The following is a 26,482-nucleotide window of genomic DNA, read 5'->3' as shown; positions in this document are numbered from 1 at the left end:
ATCCACTTCCTGGGACGTGCCTGTCTGTTCCACAGATATATACCTATATGCTTCTAGAACATATCTGTTTATTCTCTGAGACACACTTGTCCTCTCAGGACACATCTGGCTGTCTAGAGACGTACCTATTCCCTAGGACATTTAGAGTTTTCACCAGAGAGAAACCTTTGCTCTATTTCCATGAATGCATCTGTCTTCTCCAAGGATATATCTATGCTCTTTTTGACCCATATTTGCCTTCATACATTTTACTAATATACATCAAAGGCATGTTGGTGTAAGACACTGTATATTGCATATTGTGTTGGGAAGATAAGTTAGATAAGGCTTGGCTTCTGCTTTCAATGGCTTTCATCTAGTAGGGAAGCCGACATGTACACAAATAAAAACAGTGGAGGGCTTCCCTGGTGGCGCAGTGGTTGAGAGTCCGCCTGCCGATGCAGGGTACACGGGTTCGTGCCCCGCTCCGGGAAGATCCCACATGCCGCGGAGCGGCTGGGCCCCTGAGCCATGGCTGCTGAGCCTGCGCGTCCGGAGCCTGTGCTCCGCAACGGGAGAGGCCACAACAGTGAGAGGCCCGCGTACAGCAAAAAAAAAACAAAAACACAAAACAAAACAAAACAAAAACAGTGGAGTGTGTGATGAGAGTCATGCAAGGGACGCAAGCCAAATGTTTTCTAAGTGCAAAGGAAGGAGGGGCCCATTTAGCTAAGGTGCAGTCACAGGAGGTGAGATCACAGGAGGGTGACTGTGGAGTTGGCACCTGACTAGGCCTTAGATGGAGTACATTCCCCTATGGGAGAGAGTCGAAAGGGAGGTGAGTTAGAAAATTATTGCAATAATCCAGGTTTGAGAGAACAAGGGCATGGACCAAAGGAGTGGTGAATGGGGAAATGGAAAAAAATTAAAAGTAGGGAACTTCCCTGTTGGCACAGTGGTTAAGAATACGCCTGCCAATGCGGGGGACACGGGTTCGAGCCCTGGTCCAGGGAGATCCCACATGCCGTGGAGCAACTAAGCCCGTGAGCCACGACTACTGAGCCTGCACTCTAGAGCCTGTGTGCCACAACTACTGAAGCCCATGCGCCTAGAGCCTGTGCTCCGCAATAAGAGAAGCCACCTCAATGAGAAGCCAGTGCACCGCAACAAAGAGTAGCCCCCGGTTGCCGCAACTAGAGAAAGCCCGTGCGTGGCAACAAAGACCCAACGCAGCCAAAAATAAAATATTAATTAATTAATTAAACAAATAAGTGAGCAGGAAAAAAAGCAATTAAAAAAATAAAAATTAGGAAAGGTTATTAAAAATAGGGGAGGGACTTGGATATGAAGGTGAAGTAGAGGAGAGGTTAGAGCTGACTCTGGCTTTGAACCTGGGTGCCATTAGAAGGAGAAGCTGGCCTGAAGAAAATGGTGTATAATATGAATAACAATGGAACAAGCTGTTATGTACCGCAGAGAGTTAGAAATGGGAGTGGTGGTGGTGCTGCTAGTGGTAGAAAAGGGTTGGAGCTAGAAATATAGGGTTAGGAGTCCCCTGCACAGAAAAGCCATGTGAAGCCATGAAAGGGATGAGAGTTCCTGGAGAGAAGGTGTACTGAAGAAGGCTAAGGTCCTTTAGGAAACACCCACATGTAAACAATGAGGACAGAAGAAGACAAAGGGAAAGATCAAAGAGATAGCAGAACAAGGATAAAGCAGTGCCATGGAAGCGAAGGAGATGGTACCCTTTGAGAGAACTTTTTTTTTTTTTTGATGTGGACCATTTTTAAAGTTTATTGAATTTGTCACAATACTGCTTCTGTTTTATGTTTTGGTTTTTTGGCCACGAGGCACGTGGGATCTTAGCTCCCCAACCAGGGATCGAACCCACACCCCCTGCACTGGAAGGCAAAGTCCCAACCACTGGACCACCAGGGAAGTCCCAAGAGAACATTATCTATTAAATGGTTCATTCATTCATTCATTCATTCATTCAACAAATATTTGTTGGGCACTTCTGTGGACCAGGAACTGTACACAGTGTAGGATGGACTTTGGTGGGGGAGATGTTAGAGATCAGACAGGAAATTGAGAGGCTGGTAGAGTCAAGGGAACTACATATTTTCCAGTAGGGATGACGTCAGCATGTTTGTAGACAAGAGGAGCCAGGGGAAAGGGAAAGAGGGAATATGATACACAGAGAAGTCCTGGAGGAAACTGGAAAGGAGAGGCAATCAGCTGCCAGAGGGTTGACCTTGTAAAGGAAGAGTGATACTTCTTCCTTTGAGTCCAAAAGGAAGGAGTAAAAGTGAGAGAAATTTTTGAGAGATGAATCCAGTGTGGTGACAGAGAGGAAAGATTAAGAGGTTCACATGCATGGCCTCAGTCTCATAAAAATAGAAGGGAAGGGCATTCTGCAGAGATGGAGGAGATGGGAACAGGTGGAATGGCATGACAAGTGTGGAAAAGTTTGAAGAGTTACCTTGAGGGATGTGACAGGGAGCCAATAAAAGACAAAGCGTCACTGGGCTGCACTGATTGCCCAGCAATGAGGTCAGTCAGGGAATCTGGGGTTCAGTCAGCAGGTTCCGGTGAATTTTTTTTTTTTTTCTTTTTCAGTAATACTCCTGCGCCCAGGCGTGAAAAAAAGAAGATGGGGGTGGGGTGGGGAGGTGGGCAGGGATCAACGACTCTGGTTTGGAAACTGAGCAGCAGGTTGGCAGGCAAGGGGACGAAATTGAGTAGTCTAGGCTGGGGAAGGAGTCAGATAAGACCAAAAGGGGTCCAGGGACTTGAGGCTAGAAAGGTGAGGACGTGGGAGAGGTGAGAGAGAGGTGGCTGTGCTCAAATACGGCAGCTCTGAATAATGGAAGCAGAGCCATTTCAAGCGATAAAGCTACAAATGAGCTCCTGGGGAATGATGGAGTCGAAGGACACAGGAATTGAGGGCAGCTGCGAGGGACTGAAGTTAAATGACACAAATGTTGACATTAAAAGAAGCCTAGTATAGTGGAAACAAGTCTAGGCTGGGTTCTGGAGACCTGGGTTCTACTTGCAGTTCTACTAACTGTGCCCACTTTGGGGGAGTGACTGCCCTTCTCTGGGGTGGAATCAGAAGACTTCTCAGGGCCGTTTCTGCTCTAGACGGTAAGGATTTGGGGATAATAGGAAGGGACGGGTTGACGAGGACGATCCCTCCCGTTGGGCAGCCCCTCTCCCCAGAGGAGCCCGGAACCTTTCTGCTGTGCTTTCTGCCCGGACGTGCCGGAGAGGAGACCGGAAGTCCTTTGCCGGCGGGTTCCGGGTTTCCTGGGCTACTACGATGGCGATGAGTTTCGAGTGGCCGTGGCAGTATCGCTTCCCGCCCTTCTTTACGTGAGGCTCAGACCCCGAGAAGCCCCGCTGGGCCTCCCTCCCCTCTCTAGGACCCCGGGCTCAGCACTGATGCTTCAAGTGGGGAGGGGGAGAACGGATCCGGTCGCCGCCACCCTCAGTCCCTCACTTTCTCCCCCGAATGCGCCCCTGGCAAGTGCTGCCGCTCGCTCTCTCACTTCCTCTAATTCTGCGCCCCACCCGCTTCACCCGGCAGGTTGCAGCCGAACGTGGATACTCGGCAGAAGCAGCTGGCCGCCTGGTGCTCGCTAGTCCTGTCCTTCTGTCGCCTGCACAAACAGTCCAGCATGACGGTGATGGAAGCTCAGGAGAGCCCGCTCTTCAACAACGTGAAGCTACAGCGTATCCTCCCTCAGGCTCTTCCACACCCCCCACACATGCACTTCCCCACGTGCCCAGACCTCACACTCCTCTTCACCCACAGAAGGCAGGTTCCCATCCCAACTGGCCTTGGGAAAGAGCCAGACTGTGTAGCTGACATCCATTCTACCTCCAGCTCCAACCCAAATATAGCACCAAGCCCTCTTGTCCGCGGCAGTGATGAGTACCCAGGTGTCATTCAGATCTTAGAATTTCTGCCCTGAAGCCAAGTACCAAGTTTTTCGACCTGAGCCTTTTTGACTCGTTGAAACTTTTGTCCTCTGTATGAGGCTTAAACTCTGGCATTACCTTTAGTAATTTTCTCTGCCTACTCTCCTTGTCCCAGGAAGTAAGGGTTGTTTTCTTTTGCTGCCTGATTCATCCCTAAAATATCTAGAGAATGGCTGGAGGAAGGAGAGATGACAGAGAGTGAGAAATGATAGTACCTTTCATTCTCTAAAGCTCTTCCTTTTTTTTTTTTGCGGTACGCAGGCCTCTCACTGTTGTGGCCTCTCCAGTTGCGGAGCACAGGCTCCGGACGCGCAGGCTCAGCGGCCATGGCTCACCAGCCCAGCCGCTCCGCGGCACGTGGGATCTTCCCAGACTGGGGCACAAACCCGCGTCCCCTGCATCGGCAGGTGGACTCTCAACCACTGCGCCACCAGGGAAGCCCCTAAAGCTCTTCCTTTTAATTACACTAGTTTCTCTTTACCTTCCTCCCCCCAATATGCAGAAAATGCCAGTTTATATCCTGTTGGGGCACTGCACATCTATGTGTGTAGGTGGGAGAAGAAGGGTAGTTTGTAGCATAAGCCTGGCTCTGAGAAATTTTATCCCACCCAGTTCATTCCATTAATACCATTCCCTTAACCTTAAACCAGGGAAGCTGCCCGTGGAATCAATCCAGGTTGTATTAGAAGAACTGAGGAAGAAAGGTGGGTTCAGTTCCCCAGATTCCTTATTTTTCATCCTAGTTGGGTTTTCCTGAGGGCAGATTAGCACAAGTCTTTTCATTTTTTTTTTTAACCCTTCAGTGGCTTTTTTTTTTTAATTAATTAATTTTTATTTTTGGCTGCGTTGAGTCTTTGTTGCTGCGCGCGGGCTTTGTCTAGTTGTGGCGAGCAGGGGCTACTCTTCATTGCGGTGTGCGGGCTTCTCATTGAGGTGGCTTCTCTTGTTGCAGAGCACGGGCTCTAGGTACGCGGGTTTCAGTGGTTGTGGCTCGCAGGCTTTGTTGCTCCACGGCATGTGGGATCTTCCCGGACCAGGTCTTGAACCCGTGTCCCCTGCATTGGCAGGCGGATTCTCAACCACTGTACCACCAGGGAAGCCCCCACAAATCTTTTCTTTTAAGAACTTTTTTTTTTTTCTCTCCTGGCTTGGAGCCCAGAGTGTTCTGTACAGTAGCTCAGTTCCCTGGGTTCTTTTCCCCCACTGGTATACAAAATTGAAATCTCTCCATCTGTGCCCCAAGACCTGAAGAGGAGAATGGATGCCTTGCAGATAGTAATAGTAAAACAATCCTTGAATTTCTCTTTCTGAAAGCTGAGTCTCTTACACTCTCTTCCACCTTGGTTTTTGCCTCATTGTCTCTTCTTATAGCATGGTGCTTTCATAAGTATCTGTTTTGCAGGGAACCTCGAGTGGTTGGATAAGAACAAGTCTAGCTTCCTGATCATGTGGCGGAGGCCAGAAGAATGGGGGAAGCTCATCTATCAGTGGGTGAGACTATTCTGACGCAGTGACCCATGGCAAAGGAGAATGAATCTGTGCTCAGCAGATGCCTGGTGTTTTCAGATCCACACTGAGCAGAGTGGGAGGGGGCAGAAAGAGGAAGGTCTTCCAGGCAAGCCTCTTTCAATGACTCAATTTCCCTGGCTGGAAAGAACTTTCCTTTTTTTGCCTGTAGGAGGCCAGAGGCTATGTGAGGCCATGTTTGGAGAATGCAGTACTGGAAACCACGAGTACTATTGTTGGCTGGAGCCTTTGGCCACAGGAGATAAATGGGGAAAGGAAGGGAAAAAAAACACAAAAACCTGGAGCCCCTCCCCCACTACATCCTTATGGGGCTGTCCACAATATAAATGAGACTTTCTGAACAGTGTGGGTGTGGGGACAGACTCTCTCCCCTGTCACCACTAGCCCTAAACATTCCCAAGGGAGAGAGGAGGGGAAGAAGCGCCAACAACCCAAATATAACAAACACACACCACCCATTCTTGAACAGGAAAACAACCAGAATGAGAGGTCACTCCTCAGACACGTGAAGGCCTGTGGTTTAGTGGTTCCGAGCGTGTGTGTACATGTATAAATATAGCACCTGTAGGGTTTGTGGGTTTTAGGCCACTCCTCTGCTGAGGTGACAGCTCTGGTTTGGGAACAAGTATCATTCCTGGGTCAGAGAGGTGGAGCTGGTGAGTTTACCTTCTCCCAGGAAATTCCTGTTCAGTCCTGTTTTTTGTGTCCATAGGTTTCCAGGAGTGGCCAGAACAACTCCGTGTTCACCTTGTACGAACTGACCAATGGGGAAGACACAGAGGATGAGGGTAATGCTTTTTCCCTTTCTCCCCAGTTTTGTTATCTGAATCCTCCTCTGTCTAATTTTTGTTTACTTGACATTCAGATTTCCCATTTTTCTGCCTCTAAATTCCAAATACTAAATAATACAAAGGTTCTTAACCCATGTCCAAGATTTCCATAAACCATCTGAATTCACATGCAGAGAACCCACAGATTTTGTTTGTGGGGGTGTATGTGCATTTTTCTCAGCATAGAGTCCATATTATAAGATTTTGAAGGGCATCTGTGACCCATGAAAAGTTAAGAATTATTGGTAGAGATGCCGAATGAGGAACTAGGGCAGGAGATTAAGCCTGAAATTTCATTCCTTGCTGACCCAGGCTTTCTTTCACCCTTTATTCTTATAGAGGGCTCAAGATCTGTAGGTGTCAGCTGAAGGGATTGGGCCAACACTCCCATCCCCACCCCCTGCCCTTTAGAATACTATGGTTTCTGGCCAGACAAGGATTTGTATACTGTTTGATTTTTACATAGTGTAAATACTCTCTCAGCTCTTTTATCTCTGACTTCATATTCTGATCCCCAGGATCACCATAAGTACCAATCTGAGCTGGGGAAAAAGGGGCACCTCCCCTTTCTGCCAGGCCTGGCTGCCCCAGCAGAGTTTACAGCTCTTGGCTTTCCCCCCACTTTCCTGCAGGCCTCTGCTTGCTACTCCCACCATCATGCCATGACTTCAGTGCTGCAGCCTTGCCCAGCCCACCGCTCAGGCCAGGCAAAGCTGGAAGCTTCCTCAGAAAGCAAGCTCCCTGACTCAAGAGCTGGGCCCCTGCAGGGGGTGAGGTGTGCAAGCCTGTTAGGGCTTGCCTCCTGCCTCTCACATCTCCCTGCAGTATCTTGCCATATCTCCAGATACTCAGGGGGCCCTTGGCTCCCAGCCTTGTTCCTTTTCACTAGGAAAGAGCAGATATCTGTGCTGGACCTTAACAGTCTCCTGGCCAGAGGCATGGCTATACCTCTTTGTGTTAGAACAGGTCCTCCCAATGGGTACAGATGCAGTTAGGGTCAGCGTACAGTGACAAGGGACTTGACCTCCCTACACTTGATTGTCAGGGCCCCTTCTTTGTGGCCCACAAGGAAACGGTGTTACTCTTGTATATCAGACACTAGTGGGCGGGGGGGCGGTTAGTGCGAGGGTGTGTGGGGGTTGAGTCTGACAGAAGAAACAGGAAGGGGGAATAAGCATGAACTCCCATTTCATGTTGACTCAGGCTTTCTTCCACTCCTTACTCCTAAGGAATACCCAGGAAGGGTGGGTGGGGGCAGCTGTAGCAGTACAGCTGGCCTGGAAAGTTCTGTTTCCAGCTGGACTGCTCTTCTCAGAGGTCTTGAGCCCCAAGGAGCTGAGTGTCCCTGACTACCCATCTCTCCCTGTCCAGAGTTCCACGGGCTGGATGAGGCAACCCTACTGCGGGCTCTGCAGGCCCTACAGCAGGAGCACAAGGCCGAGATCATCACTGTCAGCGATGGCCGAGGTGTCAAGTTCTTCTAGCAGAAACCTGTCTCCCTTTACTTCTTACCTCCTACCCTTCCAGGGCTTTCAAAGGGAGACAGACCAAGTGTCCCCACAGATTGGATCCGTGACTCCACCAGACTCCAAAGGGCTGCAGTCCAGGGGTGGGTTTCCCACTTATCCCATGTGTCTGTCCCTGGGATAGGGTGAGGCTGAGGTGCCAGGGAGAAAAGATGTGCTGCTCCCTGCCTCACCTCCTCTCGTGAGCTGGGGTCTGTAAACCTAAACACAAACTTCATGTGTGTCACACACGTAAGTACATACACACATGCACCTGCACAAGCTTCTGTTTCTTCCCCCTCCCACCCCTTTAGCTGCTGCTGCCTCCTCTCTCATGCTGCTGGTGCTGGATCTTTCCTAGGGGATGGGCGAAGCCCTGGCTGCAGGCAGCCTTTCAGGCAATGTGAAGATAGGAGGCCCAGGAAGGGGCCTGGCAATGAGAGGTGGGGCCGGACACTGATTTATGATATTAAAAAGCTTAACCCTACTGCCTGCTGCTGAGGTTATTACTGGAGTGGGCAAAGGGAAGGCTGTGAAGTGTTAACCCCCTGAGTGAATCCCAGCCTAGGGGAGGGGAGAGAATGCCTATGGCCTTTGAAAAGGTCCTCTTGTGCTGGCGGGCTCCAGCGAGCCTGTGGTTTTACATCTGCCGGGTGGGCTGTGCGGGGGAGTGCCGATGGCACACAGCTTGCGGACAGACTGCTTTCTGTCTCTAAAATGGAGTAGCTTAACGACTTCCCCCTCCCTCACCATCTCCCCGTGGAAGTCCTGAACTACTCTGAAGCCCCTCCCTCCATCCATCTGCTCTGGGTGGGGTAGCTGAGGCCAAGGGGAGCTGAGGGGGAGTAAACCGGATATGGACTTCGGTTTAGTAGAAACTTCGGCAAACAGACGGGGAGGAAGGAGAGCCCACAGAGCAAAAACAGCCACTCCGGCCAGGATGCGGTCAAGGTGGGGAGGTGGAGAGGATGGGTGACCTGGTCCTTGGTTTGGGGGAGGGGCTGGCTTTGGGGTGCACACACCCATCCCTGTGCAGCCCGGAGGGACTGGGAACTGCGACGTCGGAGAAAACCAGATCTTTCCATTGACCTCTGTATTGTCGGCCTGGGGCCATTCCGGACGATTAGGAGGGGGTGGCGCTACCTTATCTGGGTCGTGCAGGCTGGTGGTAGCCTCCTCCTCACCATCCCCCTTTCTAGGGCCAGGGAGCCGCGGTCACTTTTCATCTTCCTGTCCCAGTACTGTGTTCCCCCAGACAGGTTTGCGCACTCGTAGTGCGGGAGGACACACCGCTGCCTCGCACCCGGCTCCGGCTTCGGAATGAGACTGAGGGCGGGTTCTCCGGGAGGCCAGGGGGAGGAGGGCCAGCGGCCGGGGGCGGGGCGGTGGCCGAGGTGAGGGGCTGCGCCACGGGCTCCGCTGCGCTCGTGGTTCCGAGGGGGCGGCTCTGGGGGAGTAGGGCGTGTCGGGGGGCGTGTCGGGGCGTGGCTGCGGGGCAGGCGACCCTGGGCTGGGGCCCCAGTAGCTCAGGCGGAGCGCTGCGCACCCAGCCAGTACTTCTGTCAAGCCGCCGCCTCCGCAGCCGCCCGGCTTACCGCCCTGCGGCGCCCGGCCCTTCCTCATGCTGGCACCGCCGGCCCCAGAGACCGAGGTCCCTATGTCCCAGGCGGAGGCCGACCTGGCCCTGCGGCCCCCGCCGCCTCTGGCCGCGGCGGGGCCCCCCCGCCTCGGGCCCCCTCGCCGGGCGCGCCGCTTCTCCGGGAAGGCTGAGACCCGGCCGCGCTCCTCCCGTCTCAGCCGCCGCAGCTCAGTCGACTTGGGGCTGCTGAGCTCTTGGTCCCAGCCAGCCTCACCCGTTCCGGAGCCCCCTGCTCCTCCGGACTCCGCTGGTTCCGGCCCCGCAATGAGCCCACAGCCTAGCTCTGAAGAGCCCACTGAGGACACGTGGACCGCGGGCGCCCCGGTGAAGGCCGCAGACTCCGAGCGTCCGGAACTCGCGGGCTCCGCAGGAGGGTCGGGGCCCCGGGAACCGCCGAGGATCACCGAGGCGGCGGCCCGGGAGCGGCGGCGGGAGCAGGAGGAAAAGGAGGACACGGAGACTCAGGCTGTGGCAACGTCCCCGGACGGCCGATACCTCAAGTTTGACATCGAGATTGGACGTGGCTCGTTCAAGACGGTGTATCGAGGGCTGGACACCGACACCACGGTGGAGGTGGCCTGGTGTGAGCTGCAGGTGCGGCTGGGAGCCCCCTCGGTGACGCCACGGGATGGGAGGACCCTTTGGAGGTCTTGGGATGGGAGACCCAGGGGACAGCAGCAAGAGGGATGTATTTTTCCAGTCAAATATCCAGACCCTCTTGTCCCCCTTGTTCTGATGATCCATGGACCTGGCTGATTCCGGGCTGCAGAAGGAGAAACTGAGGCAGGTGGTGTATGGTGGCTCCCCTATGGATTTAGACATTCTCACTTTACGGGCTCTGTACTCAACCCTGAGAGGTGGGAAATAGGATGGGAAATCGGGTAGGGAGCCAGTTCAGACCTGAGAGGTGGTTGGCCTCACCACTTTCCTGCAGTGGTTACCTACTATCTCTTCCCTTCCTCTCCCTTCCCCCTAAGTCCTGAGACCCTCAGTGTGACCCTGGTCCCCCTGCTCCCTCACCCTGGCTCTTTGCAGATTAGGAGGCTGGAATGATGGAGGCCAGCAGCTGAGGCAGGGTCCTCTCCACTTCCAGATGATTTAGGGCTATTGTGGCAGGATGGGGCCCTCCCACGCCCCTTCTGAAGCAGTCAGACTTCTGGACTTCTCCACAGCTGGGGGAGGGGAGACAGGGAGCTCCAGCCCTGGCCTGAGTCCAGTCCTGCCCCTCATCCCGCTGCCTACCTGAGCTCTCCTTTCTCAGATCTAAAGGTGCTGAACCCCATAGACTTTAGGGGTATGCTGGTTTGAAGGACCTTCTTCCCATAGGGGAAGAACCCAGTTAAGTCTGAGCTAGCAGCTTTGGATTCAGACTGGGGGGACAGGGCCTGGGGGAAGGGTCCTCCCCTCCAGCCCTGGCACTGGGCTTGCCCCTTGCGCCTGCCAGTGCCGCGCCCCAGGCTCTAAGCCAGGCAAGGCAAGGCGGCCAAACTGGGGTGGGGGGGGTGGTGGAGGAGGGAGATGGGGGAGGCGAGACAGCCATGGGGCAGGGGGCAGTCTCCTGGCACCTGGTCCTGGATCCTTTGTCTCTTACTCTGTACCTCCCTCTGCAGCCCTCCTGCCTCCTGCCTGGATCTAGCAGTTCCCAGTTTCTGAGGCCAATCCCCTTGCCGGCCCCAATTCTCTGCCTGCCGTCCGCCTGCTGCCCGCCTGCTGCCTGCCCGCTGCCAGCCCCTGGGCGTCCCCTCCCACCCTACGGCCGGCCTGGGCGGCTACAAAGGCGCTATTGACTTCAGGGCTCCTGGACAGGGCTGCATAAAAGCGCTTGTGTCCAGGCGGGGGTCCAAGGGGCGGCCCCAGGCCCATGGTGGGTGTGTCCTTGGAGCAGCCCAGGGGGGCACACTGGGAATTAGGGATCTACAGTCAGTGGACAAATGATCCCACCCACCCAGCCCCATCCGTTGGCTCCTACCCTCACTTCTCCCTCAGCCCTGCTCCATGTGCTCCCATCCCCCCTCTCCGTGGGGGTCCTGGGCCTGATGTGACTGTGACCCCCACCCCCTACCCCACAGACTCGGAAACTATCTCGAGTGGAGCGGCAGCGATTCTCGGAGGAGGTGGAGATGCTCAAGGGGCTGCAGCACCCCAACATCGTCCGCTTCTACGACTCGTGGAAGTCGGTGCTGAGGGGCCAGGTTTGCATCGTGCTGGTCACCGAACTCATGACCTCGGGCACGCTCAAGACGTGAGCTCTGCGCCTGGTGGCGGGAGTTGGTGGGAGGACTGGTGGTGGGAGGTCTCCACTGCTTCTGGAGGAGCCCAGCCTCCTCAAACGCTACACGCAGGTCCCAAACCAGGCTCACTATCTCTCATCCTCCTCTCTTGAGCGTCTGGAGGCCTCAGCTGCCCCCTAAGGAGTCTTCCCCCACGCTGCCTCTCTCCTCTGCAAGCTATCCTATCTTCCTGCAGCCTGCAGAGATCTGGCACTGTCACTTCTCTCCTTAAAACCCTTTCGAGTTTTCCCACTGCCCTCAGGATAAAGTCCACACTCTCTAAGGACTGCTCACAAAGTCCTTATAGGATCCAGCCTGCGTTCCAGAGAAACCAAATTCCCAGCAGCTCCTCGCACCCTGGCCCATCACTTGCTGTCTCCGTGCCTTTGAGCACGGGGTGTCTCTTCTACCTGGAAAGTCTTCATCCCTTCCCATTTTCACCCTTGAACGCCTATTTATCCTTCAAGACTCAACATAAAAGTTATTTCCTCTCTGGAGCCCTCCCCCACGCCCGGGGCAGTTAGTTATCCCTTCTGGCACTTCCACAGCACCTTGGGGTCGGCCCTGTCTGTGCATTTACCGCCCGACCCCCGTTTTGTAACCTCCTGTCTACCTACCACACTCCCGACTGCGTTTCTGCTTGAGGACTGGCGCGGATCTAGGCTAGGAGAGGCTGGCAAAAGATGCGAAGGCGGGGGAGTGGGTGGGGCTACGGGGAACTTCCCAGTGGTGGTCTCCCTCCCCAGCCTATAAGTCCCCCACCAAGACCGTGGCTATGCGCCCTCCCCCAGATACCTGAGGCGGTTCCGCGAGATGAAGCCGCGAGTCCTTCAGCGCTGGAGCCGCCAAATCCTTCGGGGGCTCCATTTCCTACACTCCCGGGTACCCCCCATCCTGCACCGGGATCTCAAGTGTGACAACGTCTTTATCACGGGCCCTACAGGCTCCGTTAAGATTGGGGACCTGGGCCTGGCCACGCTCAAACGCGCCTCCTTCGCCAAGAGCGTCATCGGTGCGTCCCTCCCGGGGGTCCTTGCCATTCTTGCCCTCCCCCATGTCAGGAGAGAGCCTGGGGACCCCCTCCCCCTAGCAGTGTCTTTCGGGATCCACGGAGGTAGAAGACCACAGGGAAGATGGGGAGACCTATGGCATTCCCTCTTCCCCACACCCCTCCCCCAATCCCCCACCCTCACACACACAGGACGGGGAGGGTCGGTCACTTGCACTCCAGAGCTGCCTAGCCTCTTGTACGCTCGAGGGGAGGGACGAAGCCATAAAGGAGGCACTGCAGCCTGACACCTGCTGTGGATCCTACAGGGACCCCGGAGTTCATGGCCCCGGAGATGTACGAGGAAAAATACGATGAGGCCGTGGACGTGTACGCGTTTGGCATGTGCATGCTGGAGATGGCTACCTCGGAGTACCCTTACTCTGAGTGCCAGAATGCCGCGCAAATCTACCGCAAGGTCACTTCGGTGAGAGGGGGCAGGGAGGAGAGGGAATTACAGGTCCCCTTTACACTTTTCCTGCTCCAGCCACCCCGCGGTCAGTGCCCTTTCCCTTAATGAAAACAGGCTGGACATAAAGACGCCCTGGTGAACACTGAAGGATATTGGATGCACCCAAAGCCCCTCCAATACAAGCTATTTAGAATAATGTCGTGTGTAGCGCTCCCTAGAGCTTACAAACGATTTCACATCCAATCGATGTGAAATCCTTCCTGCTGCCCCGCGGGGTGAGCAGGGCAAATGTTCTGCCCTGCGTTTTACAAATGAGGACACTGGCTCAGCGAGAGACTTGTTCAAGGTCACACTGTCGATACGTGGGGGGACTGGGATTTGAAATCACATCTTCTAGTAGCAGTCGCGGTGCTTTTGCGTCTGCACGCCCTGCTGCCTCGGGCAGGGGCGGGTGTGTCAAGCAGAGAGCTGGGGCGCAGAGGGCGGGAGGCCTCATGCAACCCTATTCCTCAGGGCACAAAGCCGAACAGCTTCTACAAGGTGAAGATGCCCGAGGTGAAGGAGATTATTGAAGGCTGCATCCGCACGGATAAGAACGAGAGGTGGGTGGAAGGGGCAGGATGGGGGTGGGGGCGGGCGGCGGTGGGGCTCGGCTCACGGTGGCGCCGCCCTCAGGTTCACCATCCAGGACCTTCTGGCTCACGCCTTCTTCCGCGAGGAGCGCGGCGTCCACGTGGAGCTGGCGGAGGAGGACGACGGAGAGAAGCCAGACCTCAAGCTCTGGCTGCGCATGGAGGACGCGCGGAGAGGGGGGCGCCGCCGGGACAACCAGGCCATTGAGTTCTTGTTCCAGCTGGGTCGGGACGCAGCCGAGGAGGTGGCGCAGGAGATGGTGAGCGGAGGACAGACTGCCTGCCCTGCGGCTGGGCATGTGAGGGGCGTTTGGACGTCGACTGGAGGGGCCAGTGCCTCGCTGGAGGGGTGCCTGGGTGGTGGGAGGGGGGCTCAAGCCAGCCCTCTCGGCATCTCCCGCAAGGGTCACCCTGCAGCTCCGGCCTTAACGCACCCCACTCGCATGCACACCTAGTGTTCTCCACAAGTTGGAGATTTCCTTTTCCAGCCTTGGGTCCTTCCACCTCCCTGTTTTACTTCCTACTGATCCGGGTTTCCTGAAATGCCCTTCTCTCCAGCTTATCTTTTTTTCCCTTTTTCATCCCCCATCCCCCCCATGTCTTTTTCTCGATCTTCCTTCATGCCCAGAACCATCCATTTCAGAAAGCCTGTCCTGTCTAGAGTCAAAATTAATGCTTTTTTCCCACTTCAGCAGGTCCTCCATTACTGGAGGGGCCCCCATTGGTCTTGTTTTATACCAGGATACATTCCTGTCTTTCTCTTACACTAGACTATAAAGTCTTGGGGGCAGGGACTGTGTGTATTGGTTTTTCTATCCCTGAGGGTGCTTAGCACGTGGTGGGAGCTTGCTAATCACCCACATCTGTACACAGCCTAGAGCCCTTTCCCATGCATTTGATGGTTGTTACCAACCCTGCATGGAGTGACATTATCCCGATTTATTGATGAAATAAAAGCTCAGAGAGGTTGAACATCTTGTACAAGGTCCCAAGCAAGTTAAGGGCAGAACTGGCCCAGGTTGTTCAGATTTTAGGTCAGATCACCCTGCCCCACCGCCTTTACATGCCCAGCAAAGCTTGTTATTGAAATGAATAAGGACATGATGAACAGAAGCTGGTGGACCAGGAGAGGCATATGTGGGAGACAGAGATGTGGGGCTGGTCTTGGAAGGCCTGAGGGGGGAAGGGAAAGAGTATGAAATTCTTGATAGAAAAATGCAGTTGAGGGCTTCCCTGGTGGCGCAGTGGTTGAGAGTCCGCCTGCCGATGCAGGGGACACGGGTTCGTGCCCCGGTCCGGGAAGATCCCACATGCTGCAGAGCGGCTGGGCCCGTGAGCCATGGCCGCTGAGCCTGCGCGTCCGGAGCCTGTGCTCCGCAGCGGGAGAGGCCACACCAGTGAGAGGCCCGCGTACCACAAAAAAAAAAAAAAAAAATGCAGTTGAAAGGGTGGGAAGCATCTCTTGGTGGGTCTGGGTCAGGAACCTGAGAATGTGTTTGAAATATGGCATAGGAGCGGGTCTCCGAAGCATAGCTCAAAGCTGACCTGGGATCGGATCCTGATCCATTACATACAGAGGTTCTTGATCTTGACACTACTGACATCTTTGTTTGGGAGACTGTACTGTGTGCATTGTAGGATATTGAGAAGAATCCCTAACATCTACTCAGTAGATGCCAGTGGTACCTACCCCTAAGTGTGACAACTAACAATGTCTCCAGATATTGCCAAGTGTCTCCCAGCCCCCAAGAGCAATTGACTTACTGTATAACCATGAACTGGTCCCTTAGTTCACTTATTTCTAAAATGGGGCTGATAAGACCTACCTCAGAAGGTTGCTGGAAGTATTTAATGTTGATAATGTGAAGAGCTGCCAGTTAATGGACACAGTGGATAATCAATAAATGTTGGTTCCCTTTCTCCCATGTCCTGGAGGCCTCAAGAAGGTGTCATGATGGGTCCTTGCTGGGGGAGGGGGAATCTCGTTTCAAACTGTGTTCCTCACCCTCCCAACTCCAGGTGGCCCTGGGTTTAGTGTGCGAAGCCGATTACCAGCCGGTGGCCCGTGCAGTGCGTGAACGGGTTGCTGCCATCCAGCGAAAGCGTGAGAAGCTGCGCAAAGCTAAGGAGTTGGCGGCCTTCCCCCCAGCGCCAGGGCCCCTACCAGCAGCTGTCCCCATGACTCCAGCCCCCTCCAGTGTCTTCCCCCCTGAACCCGAGGAGCCAGAGGCAGACCAGCACCAGCCCTTCCTCTTCCGCCATGCCAGCTACTCATCCACCACCTGTAAGTCACCTCTGACCTTGGGACCCAGGTCCCAGAACCCTCGGCCTCTGCCCCCTACCCAGAAGTTCAAGCCAACAGCATTGTCACTTACCCAGCCTTCCACATCTAGCCATAGCTCCTTCTGGGAAAGAACTGTGCCACAGCTCCAGGCCCCTCCTTGCTCAGGCAGCCTCCCTCCTTGGCCACCACTCCCCTTTATTTCCACTTTTTGATCCCCTCCCTCCCCACCAGCGGATTGCGAGACTGATGGCTACCTCAGCTCCTCCGGCTTCCTGGATGCCTCAGACCCTGCCCTTCAGCCCCCTAGGGGCGTGCCATCCTGCCCCGCTGAGTCCCATCTCTGCCTGCCCTCGGTGAGAGGGGGTCACATGGGGGGCTCCCAGCCATTCCAATCCTATGACCTATCTCCCATACTGTAAAACCCAAACCCCTGACATGGCCCCATGTCCTTGGAAATCCACCCCTCTTGTCCTCTTCCTAATTCCCTCTGCCAAGTACCCCAGCACCCTTGACACCATCTCCCTGGAGCCCAACAGTTATCCTCCCCCGACCTCATGAACCCATATCCTATTTCAGGCTTTTGCCCTATCCATTCCACGTTCTGGCCCTGGCAATGACTTTTCCCCTGGAGACAGGTAAGTTCTGGTCTGAGTTGGGGTGTTAGGGTGAACTATATGGAGCTCTGGGCTCCCAGTGTCCACTCTGACACTCCTGTCTTCTCTTCCTTTTTTTTCCAGCTATGCCTCAGATGCAGCATCAGGCCTTAGTGACATGGGAGAAGGGATGGAACAGATGAGGAGACCCCCAGGGAAAAACCTCCGGCGCAGACCCCGATCCCGGCTGCGGGTCACAAGTGTAAGGAAGGGGCACAGGTGTTGGGGAATAAGCTACAGGGCCTGGAGGGAACTGTCCGAGGGATGGGGGAGGTTAGCCAGGAAGGGGGAGAAGCCGTGTGCTACTGGTACCCAAGAGTCAGCCAGACATGTTTTTAATACAAGACTACGCTGGCAGAATCTGCCTCTCTCCAGTTCCAGTCTGGCCACCGTCATTTGGTTGGAGTGGGGCGGGCACACGTGATGAAGACAGAGAGCTTGACCTCCTCCCTCTGCTGACTTTTGACTCTGAAGGTCTCAGACCAGAATGACAGAGTGGTTGAGTGCCAGCTACAGACGCACAACAGCAAGATGGTGACCTTCCGATTTGATCTGGACGGGGACAGCCCGGAAGAGATTGCAGCTGCCATGGTGAGGGGGAGAGAGATGAAGACAGAGTCTTTGGATCTGGGACAAGAGTCTCCTTCCTGATGTCCCCTGTTGCTGAACTCCCCACCCCCACCCCATCCAACAGCAAAAGGGTTTTAAAGCTCGTTGGCCCTCAGCACAGTGACACTGAAGATATCTCTGCCCTTGTTTCGGGGGAGGTTTCTGTTTATCCAGTGAGGTTCGGATCCTCAGCTGGAGCAATTTGGGAGTAACATAGGGTATACATAAGTGCAGTGAAGTGCGTGCTAGACACGTGATACTGTGGCTGTAAGTAAAGGATGGGTTGGGGGCAGCAGGGGAAGAGGAAGGACTTATGTGAGGTCTTGACAGATGGGTCAGAATGGCAGTGAAGAGTGGAAAGGGCATGTCCAGTGGAGGTATGGCAAAGGAAAGGCATGGATATACGGAGTGCCTTGAAATATGGGGCTAGGAGGGCTTCATGAGGAGACTTTGTCATTGGAAGAGTTCCTGTAGGAAGCAACAAGGTCCTACTGTATAGCACAGAGAACTATATTCAATGTCCTGTAATAAACCATAATGGAAAAGAATATGAAAAAAAAAGAATGTGTATATATGTATAACTGAATCACTTTGCTGTACAGCAAAAATTAACACAACATTGTAAACCAACTATACTTCAATTTTTAAAAAATCCAAAAAGAAAAGGGTTCCTGTAGGAGAGTTGTGGAAGTGAGGTTGAGTCCAGATCACAGACAGTCTTAAGAGTTAGAGTGTAACATGGTGAGAGTAGGTTTTAAGAAGACTGTTCTGCTGTGGGATGTGGGAGAGGGTTGGGGGTAGGGAATCCAGTTGGCAGGTGGATACAAGAAGCCGGATGTGGTCCAAGGAGAGAATGGATTATGGGGGAGGAGGAAGAAAAGGGGTGAATCTGAGGGTATTTTGGGAAAATAAATTACTCTGTAATCCAGTAATCTATTGACATGGTACAGTGTACATAGTAGATGGTCAATAAATATTTGCTGAGTTGATATGAGAGGGAGTTAGGGAGAGGGGATATCAAGGGCGAGTTGTAGCTTAGAGGAACTAATGGCAATAGGCCATCAAAGGAGAGAGGAAGTTAGAAAATGAAAGTGGCTTGTTTTTTTTTTTAGGGATCATCATGAGCTTGAATGACAGAGACAGGCAAGATAAGATCCTCTATAGGAGAGAATACGGGGCTGGAGAGAGCGGTGGATCTGGGGGTCTCAGCAGAGTTGAGTGTGAGACAAGGAGGGCCTGCAAAGCCTGAGGCGTAGAGGTTTGTCTTAGTGGATACCCCCAGTTGTGGAATGGGGGGGTGGGGATAGGTCATCGAAGGACAGAGATGGAGCCTGAGAGGTAGGAGGAGCTCCAGAAGATGTTACTAAAAACTGAGTAAGGAGATTGTTTCAAGGAGGCATAGGGTGAAGCCTGAGGCAAGACCACACTGGCTTTTGTCAGGAGGAGGTCTTTGTGGGAGACCGGTTTCAGTGGAGTGGGGGCAGTGGATGCCAGCCTCTGGGATGAAAGAGGGAAGGGAATGGAAGAAACGTCAGACTTCAGGAACTCTCTCTAAAGCTTCTCCTCCATCATGTCATTCAGCTTGTGTCGGGGACAGAGACAAACTATCACCTGGCGTGCAGGCTTCTCAACTTCTGTCAAGCCACTCAACCCTTCAAGAATCTTTCCTCCAGCCACACTGGTTTCTGAATGGTCCTCTGAAGAGGCTTGGGTGCCTTTCAGCTTCTGGCTCCATCTCCTCGGGGGTCTCGCCCTGGGAGCTTTCTCTACCGGGCTTTCAAGCCCCACTCAGATCCCACACAGCCAAAGGGACCCTGTCCCTGAACCCAGGGTCCATTGCCCTCTTTTCTCTCCTTCCCAGCCCACCCTCCACTCCTCTGCTGCAGAATTCTCCTGAGACTTAGATCTCCTCTTGTTGCTTTTTTGCTCCCGAATCTGTAGAGGCTACCTGTGGTTACAGAGTAACGTCCAAGCTCTGGAGCACAGCCTTTAAAATTCACAGCGCTCTCAGCTATACTCCAGTCTTCGCTATTTTGTGAATGTGCTGGGCCCTTTTTGAATGTGCTGTGAAGGTGCTGTGCCCTCTCCTGCCTCAGAACAGCATGGAACAGAGGAAAGGGTGGACTTTCACATAAGACCTGAGTTCAGACTTCAGCTCTGTTATCTACTAATTTGGCAAACTTGGGCAAGTTTCTTAACCTCTCTGAACTTCATCAGTAAAACGCAGGGGATAATACTTATTTTGCAAAGATGTTCTGATGTAATATATAATCTATGAGAAGTGATACAGCATGTACAAGAGGTGAAATGATGATAAAAGTATGGGAAGTGTCCACACATGGTAGGTCCTCAATAAAGGGTTGCTTTTCTTACTCATCCTTCAAGCCTCAGCTGTGGAGCCATCCCAGCTTCCCCCTATCCCCTGAGGTGGTATGAACTGCTTTCTTCTTAGAATGGATTTTTAAAAATTGTGTTAAAAAACACATAACATAAAATGTACCATCTTAACCGTTTTCAAGTATACAGTTCAGTAGTGTTAAGTATATTCACACTGTTGGGCAACAGATCTCTGGAACCTTTTTATCTTGCAAATCTGAATCTCTGCCCATGAAACAGCAGCTTTCCCTTTCCCCTTCCAGGAATAGCATTTTTATCTCTATGCCAATCAAAAACGCCTTACCTGCCATGGGCTGACTTGCAGTCTATTGAGTTACGTATGTGTGTGTGTCTTCCTCTAGATTTGGGGCTTCCTCAGGACCAGGACCTTGTTTCATACTTCCCTGTTCCCTCAAAGAACCTATCAAATGCTTGGCACATAGTATATGCTCAGTAAGCATTTGCGGACTTGAACGTTACATTTACCATTTATTGCCTTATTTTTACTTAACTTTGTGGGGCTGTGTGTGTATGTGGATCTGTGGGGCATACTTTATAAGCCCTATGAGAGGAGGAATTGTGTCCAAAAGCCTGTGAGGCAACAGTGTAAAGAACTCAGACTTTGGCTTTAGACAGGTCTGGGTGCAAATCCCCTGATCTTGGGCAGACTGAACTTCACCTCGTTGAGCATTGGTTAGCATAGCTCTAAAGTGGCGGTGTTAATGTAGACCCCAGAAAGCTGTCGTTGGTGTTAAATGTGATAAGATATGTAAAGATCTGGTATATCCATGCATGCTGTGAATGTTACCTCCTTTTCTCTAAGCTGTATTTCTCCTTATGCCACACAGTGCCTGGCACACAATGGATGCTTACTAAATACTTGTTTTAGGTTGGTGGTGAGCACAAGCGTGGGGTGAAGGGTTGGTTTTTAAAGACTGGGGCCGGGAGAGAGGGATGAGTGGGATAACCGAGCCCTCCTTCCCCTTCCTACTGACTCTCGCCAGGTGTATAACGAGTTCATTCTGCCCTCGGAGCGAGCTGGATTCCTGAACCGGATTCGGGAGATTATCCAGCGAGTGGAGACCCTGTTGAAGAGAGATACTGGCCCTGTGGAGGCTGCTGAAGACCCCCTGGGCCCCCAGGTCAGACCCCTCTGGGCACCTCCAGGGGGAAGGGACTCTGCTCCAGGTTTCATTACTCTCTGCCCTTACCAGTCCCCTTGGATCTAACTTGTCTTCATCTCTGGGACCCCAAAACAATAGCTCTTCCCCCATTTGAAATCTGATGAAAGCCACAGACTCTTGTTCTAGAAAAATGTGTTCAATGCATACTTTTTTTTTTTTTTTTTTTGGCGGTACACAGGCCTCTTCCGCTGCGGAGCACAGGCTCCGGACGCGCAGGCTCAGCGGCCATGGCTCACGGGCCCAGCCACTCCACGGCATGTGGGATCTTCCCGGACCAGGGCACGAACCCGTGTCCCCTGCATCGGCAGGCAGACTCTCAACCACTGCGCCACCAGGGAAGCCCCAATGCGTACTTTTAACTCATTATTTTGAAACAATTTCAGACTTACAGAGGGGACTTCCCTGGTGGTCCAGTGGTTAAGACTCCACACCTCCAATGCAGGGGGCGCGGGTTTGATCCCTGGTTGGGGAACTATGATTCCCACATGCCTTGCGGTGCGGCCAAAAATAAATAAAATTTCAGACTTACAGAGAAGTTGCAAAAATTGAACAAAGAATTCTTAGATACTCTGCCTAGATTTGCCAGTTGTGTTTTGCCACATGAGCTTTAGCATTCTCTCTTCCTCTCTCCCCTATCTGTGTGTGTGCATGCATTTTGGGGGGGAACCATTTAAGTAAGTTGCAGACAACATGCCCCTTTACCACTACATATTTCTCAAATACAGTTTTTTAAAAATATTTATTTATTTGGCTGCACCAGTCTTAGTTGTGGCACACGGGATCTTCGTTGTAGCATGCAGGATCTTTAGTTGCGGCATGCGGGATCCTAGTTGTGGCATGCGGGATCTAGTTCCCTGACCAGGGATCAAACCTGGGCCCCCTTCATTGGGAGCGTGGAATCTTAACCACTGGACCACCAGGGAAGTCCCTCAAATACACTTTTGAACCCCTTGAAGCTCATCTGTGGACTCCTAGAGGTTCATGAGTCCTAAGACTCAGCTCTTCCCACTGTGACATTTCTCTCTCTCAGGAGGAGCCAGCACCATTGCCTGCCCTCCCAGGGTACCCCCCAGACCCATCCAGTGGTATGTACTACATTCTGTCCCTACTCATCCCAGCCCCTGGGGTTGCTCCTGGGAAGGGCATAGGGAATGGAGGATGGGAATCTCAACATCCGCTCCCTGCCCAGCAGAGTTCCAGAGCAGCACCCTAGAGCAGAGGAGCTGGGCAGCCTTCTCCACCTCCCCATCCTCTCCTGGAACCCCCTCGTCTCCTGGAAACCCCTTTTCTCCTGGATCCCCTGCTTTCCCAAGTCCCATCTTCCCCATCACTTCTCCCCCATGTCACCCCAGCTCCTCCTCATTCTCTCCAGTTTCTCCCCAGGTCTCCTCAAATCTCTCTCCACACCCCCCCAGCTCCCCACTTCCATTCTCCCCCAGTGCATCCCAGTTTCCAGTCCCATCTGCTCAGTTTCCACTGAATTCTCTCCTCCCCAGCTGTTCCCAGGTTACTCTTGCTCCTCCCTCCTTTCCGCCCTGTCCCTCTGCTTCTCCCGTCCCCTCCACCACAGCAGCCCCTCTGCTGTCTCTGGCTAGTGCGTTCTCACTGGCTGTGATGACTGTGGCTCAGTCCCTGCTGTCCCCCTGCCCTGGGCTCCTTTCCCAGCCCCCGCCAGCTCCTCCTGGTCCCCTGCCCAGCCTGCCCCCTCCAGCTCCCCTTGCTCCCTGTGGCCAGGAGAGGCCTTCACCTCTGACATCTGAGATGGAGAGTGAGGTGAGTAGGAACCAAGAGGGATGATTGCGGGGTGTGTGTGGGGTCCATTCTGGATCATTTCTCTACTCATGGATCCACACTTTTTAGGCCTCTCCAAATCTTGGTTGGCCACTCCTGGGTGAAGCCAGACTGGCTCCCATCTCTGAAGGTGAGGCCTCTGACCACTGACCTTCCCCTGCCCGTATCCTCACTTTTTTTTTTTTTAATAAATAAATTTATTTATTTATGGCTGCGTTGGGTCTTCGTTGCTGCGCACAGGCTTTTCTCTAGCTGCGTCGAGCGGGGGCTACTCTTCGTTATGGCGCACGGGCTTATTGCGGTGGCTTCCCTTGTTGCGGAGCACGGGCTCTAGGCGCGCGGGCTTCAGTAGTTGTGGCACGCAGGCTTGGCAGTTGTGGCTCGTGGGCTCCAGAACGTAGGCTCAGTAGTTGTGGTGCACGGGCTCAGTTGCTCCGTGGCACGTGGGATCTTCCCGGACCAGGACTTGAACCCGTGTCCCCTGCATTGGCAGGCGGCGGATTCTTAACCACTGCGCCACCAGGGAAGTCCCTCAGTCACTTTATATCCTGCCACTGATGTCTCTTCCTTCTTCCATGACTCCTTCCTTGTCTCACTACAGAGGGAAAGCCTCAGCTTGTTGGGCGCTTCCAAGTGACTTCATCCAAGGAACCAGCTGAGCCTCTTCCCCTGCAACCGACATCCCCTACTCTCTCTGGCTCCCTGAAGCCTCCAACCCCTCATCTGTCCTCGGAGAGCTCAGACACGGAGGATAGTGCTGGAGGCGGGCCAGAGGCCAGGGAGGCTCTGGCTGAAAGTGACCGTGCAGCCGAGGGCCTGGGGGCTGGAGCCGAAGAGGAAGGGGACGATGGGAAGGAACCCCGAGTGGGGGGCAGCCCTCCACCCCTGAGCCATCCCAGCCCAGTGTGGATGAACTACTCCTACAGCAGCCTGTGTCTGAGCAGTGAGGAGTCAGAGAGCAGTGGGGAGGATGAGGAATTCTGGGCTGAGCTGCGGAGTCTTCGGCAGAAGTGAGTCTGGGGAGGATGGAGGCCAAGAGGTGGACTTAGGAGAGCAAAGTGCTCGGCTGGCCCTCTCACGCTCCTGATGTGTCTTCAGGCACCTGTCAGAGGTGGAGGCACTACAGACACTACAGAAGCAGGAAATTGAGGACTTGTACAGCAGGCTCGGGAAGCAGCCCCCGCCGGGGATTGTGGCCCCTGCCGCTATGCTGTCTAGCCGCCAGCGCCGCCTCTCCAAGGGCAGCTTCCCCACCTCCCGGCGCAATAGCCTGCAGCGCTCTGAGCCCCTGGGCCCTGGTGAGACAGCAGTTGCCCCACTCCCATCTTTCTGAAGACCTGTCCCTAGTGATCTTTCTTTCAGGCCCTGGGGGTCTGCCCCTTAGTCTGGGGGGGACTAGCCCCCTCTCCCCATGGCCCCTTCCCTCACTCAGTGCTCTCCCTCCCCATCCTGCACCCAGGCATCATGCGAAGGAACTCCCTGAGTGGCAGCAGCACCGGCTCCCAGGAGCAGCGGGCGAGCAAGGGGGTGACATTCGCCAGGGATGTTGGCAGGATGGTGAGGGCGGGCCCAAGGGAGGGAGAGCCCAGGGAACGATAACTGGCTGCAGCTTCACCCTCCTCCCACCCTGGAGGTTTCTTCAGTTCTTTTTCTTTTCCCTCCAGTGAATTCCGAACAGAAGCCATGTGTCTCATCCACACCAGGGCCCACCGTGGAGCTTGTGCTCTCAGAATCTGCTGACCAGCACTACTCTGCAAGGAAGACCTCAACCCTGAGGGAGTAGGAGGCCCCAGGGGCCTGGAGAGTGCCGTTCCATTATAGGGAAGAGCCAAACACATGGGAACTGTTTGCTGTGTGTAGAAGGCATAAATTCTGCAGCCTACCATCCTCATCCCTGCCACCTCTCCAGCCAAGAGTGAACCACTAAGCAGTCCCACCCGAGCCCGGATGCTTCTACAAGGCACACTCCCAGCTGGGCAGGAGGAGGGGGTGTTCTCACACCAGAATTAGTAGCAGCCAATAAAAATGCTGGAACCTAGAACCTGGTGAATTTGTATGTGGGGCCTTAGGAACTGGGGACAAAGCTTTACAGGGTAAGGCAGGGGAGGATTTACAAGGAATTCCCGTTTCACAACGGGAGGCAGGGGTGGAGCCCAGCCTTATGGCTTCCTGCCAGCAGTTCATGAGGAAACTGCAAGGTCAGTAATCCACCTGACCAAGCTAAGAGTCCACCCAGACCCCACCTTAGGCCTACACAAGCAGACCCCAGTGGAAGTTAAAAGAATGAAAGCTGCTTGTCCCTCATCCTTCATCTCTCTCTCTCTCTCTCTCTCTATGGGAAAAGGCAGTAAAGTTGGAGTAGTGTGTTCCTCAGGGTAGAGGACAGAAGAGTGAGTGACCTTCCTTCCCCCCAAGACCTGGTTCAGTCTCAAACAGCCCAGTGACCCACCACGATCTCTCCCTTAAATCAGGTGGAAAGATCTCATGGAAAAAGCAATTCTAGTTAAACATTTACGGCTCCCTGGGGCCATGCCACAGCTGCAGCTACTGCCTGTGGAGCGTTCCAGCATGAAGTGTCAGCCCCAACACACTCATTGGACTCCGAGAGAGATGACTCAGTTTATTGTTCTCAACCTGACCCCATTTTTCCCACTTTAGGCTCCAACACTGCACAGAGCTGCCACCCTCACCCCCATTAAGAGCCCACCTCTCGTCCTCCACCCTCCCAGCCAGACCCTGAAGGGGATAAACCACAAAGTCAGAAAGCTTGGGAAAAGCCAAGGTCAGACACCTCAAACAAGGAAACAAACTAGGAAAAGGAGTCAGTGGCCACACACAGTGAGTGCAAGGTGGGCATGTTCCCTTGACAATGGCCAAATGCACAAACCCGTGGTTACTTGGGCTCTATCATCGTCCAAAGTTAGTAAGAAGGAAAGCAATGCTGTGAGCAGGCTTCCATTTCTACAGGGTCGTGGGGCATCAGCCATCATGTGAAGGGACTCCAGCAGGTTGGAGATGCAGGATGCCCGTCTGGATCAGTGTCCTGATGCCCTTTCCTGAGCTCGGGCTCGAGCAGCTTTGGCCTCATCTTCTAGCTCATCCAGGAAACGCTCCTGGGACACCGAGTATAAGGTGTAACCATCTGGGGAGGTGGGTTCAGGAAACCACGTGGAAAATGCACATTCCCTTTTCCCAGACTTGCTCAACCACCCTTGTTGATCTCTCATCCTCCCAAATCAGTGATTCGATCTTCTGCCCTCTGCTCTTCTGAGCCCTGACCCTGATTCCGTTATCATTAATAAATTATATTAAAAGAGCACCTTTAAAATGACAAAGTAAGGTACACTTAAACAGCTTGGCTCAGCGTTATAAGTAGCCAAGACTTTCACAGCTCGGGCTCTTTCTGCCACCCCCACATTGCCCTCCTACACGCCTCTGCTGCCTTTCTCCTGCCCCCAAATGCGGTCTTCCTGAGTCTACAGTCCAGACGGATACAAATTGCTAACACCAGGGCCCCAATGCTCAGGCCGGTCACGATGTTCCGGGTCCGCCGCTGTGGCAGCATCTTCTGCCACTGGGCGAGCTGCACCTGCCGCATGAAATGTAGTTGCGCAGGAGTCAGTTTGTCCCGCGCCGGGTCGATGCGCTGAGCCAGGGGGCCCTTTCCGCTCTTAGCATCCAGAGGGTCTCCAGCTCCCGGCGCCGCCATGTTGCCGCTCCGCCCTCCGCAGTTCCCGGGGCGCGGGACTTGCTGGGAAT

The 26,482-nt window shown here is 53.8% G+C and overlaps 3 protein-coding genes across 3 annotated transcripts; 2 read left to right on the top strand and 1 right to left on the bottom strand.

Annotated features, from left to right (window-relative positions):
- The first annotated feature begins 3,259 nt into the window (after window positions 1-3,259).
- VPS25 (vacuolar protein sorting 25 homolog) lies at window positions 3,260-8,306 on the top strand. Its single transcript, XM_030839796.2, has 6 exons — window positions 3,260-3,354; window positions 3,569-3,714; window positions 4,614-4,667; window positions 5,366-5,454; window positions 6,203-6,278; window positions 7,692-8,306. Exons 1-6 carry the CDS (start codon window positions 3,302-3,304, stop codon window positions 7,802-7,804), a joined length of 531 nt encoding a protein of 176 aa, XP_030695656.1. The 5' UTR covers window positions 3,260-3,301; the 3' UTR covers window positions 7,805-8,306.
- A 1,668-nt stretch (window positions 8,307-9,974) lies between these two features.
- Window positions 9,975-23,840, top strand: WNK4 (WNK lysine deficient protein kinase 4). Its single transcript, XM_070044575.1, has 16 exons — window positions 9,975-10,058; window positions 11,534-11,706; window positions 12,526-12,746; window positions 13,052-13,209; window positions 13,708-13,796; window positions 13,870-14,086; window positions 15,846-16,110; window positions 16,342-16,463; window positions 16,687-16,745; window positions 16,848-16,965; window positions 17,238-17,354; window positions 20,753-20,890; window positions 21,963-22,017; window positions 22,122-22,705; window positions 22,793-22,853; window positions 23,325-23,840. Exons 2-16 carry the CDS (start codon window positions 11,585-11,587, stop codon window positions 23,735-23,737), a joined length of 2,739 nt encoding a protein of 912 aa, XP_069900676.1. The 5' UTR covers window positions 9,975-10,058; window positions 11,534-11,584; the 3' UTR covers window positions 23,738-23,840.
- A 1,488-nt stretch (window positions 23,841-25,328) lies between these two features.
- COA3 (cytochrome c oxidase assembly factor 3) lies at window positions 25,329-26,454 on the bottom strand. The gene is made up of 2 exons (XM_030839872.2): window positions 26,219-26,454; window positions 25,329-25,865 (listed from the first exon to the last, which is right to left on the bottom strand). Exons 1-2 carry the CDS (start codon window positions 26,430-26,432, stop codon window positions 25,759-25,761), a joined length of 321 nt encoding a protein of 106 aa, XP_030695732.1. The 5' UTR covers window positions 26,433-26,454; the 3' UTR covers window positions 25,329-25,758.
- Window positions 26,455-26,482: the final 28 nt, after the last annotated feature.

This window comes from Globicephala melas, chromosome 20 (assembly GCF_963455315.2).
Source record: "Globicephala melas chromosome 20, mGloMel1.2, whole genome shotgun sequence".
NCBI classification, from domain to species: Eukaryota; Metazoa; Chordata; class Mammalia; order Artiodactyla; family Delphinidae; genus Globicephala; species Globicephala melas.
This window is presented reverse-complemented; position numbering and strand designations above follow the sequence as displayed.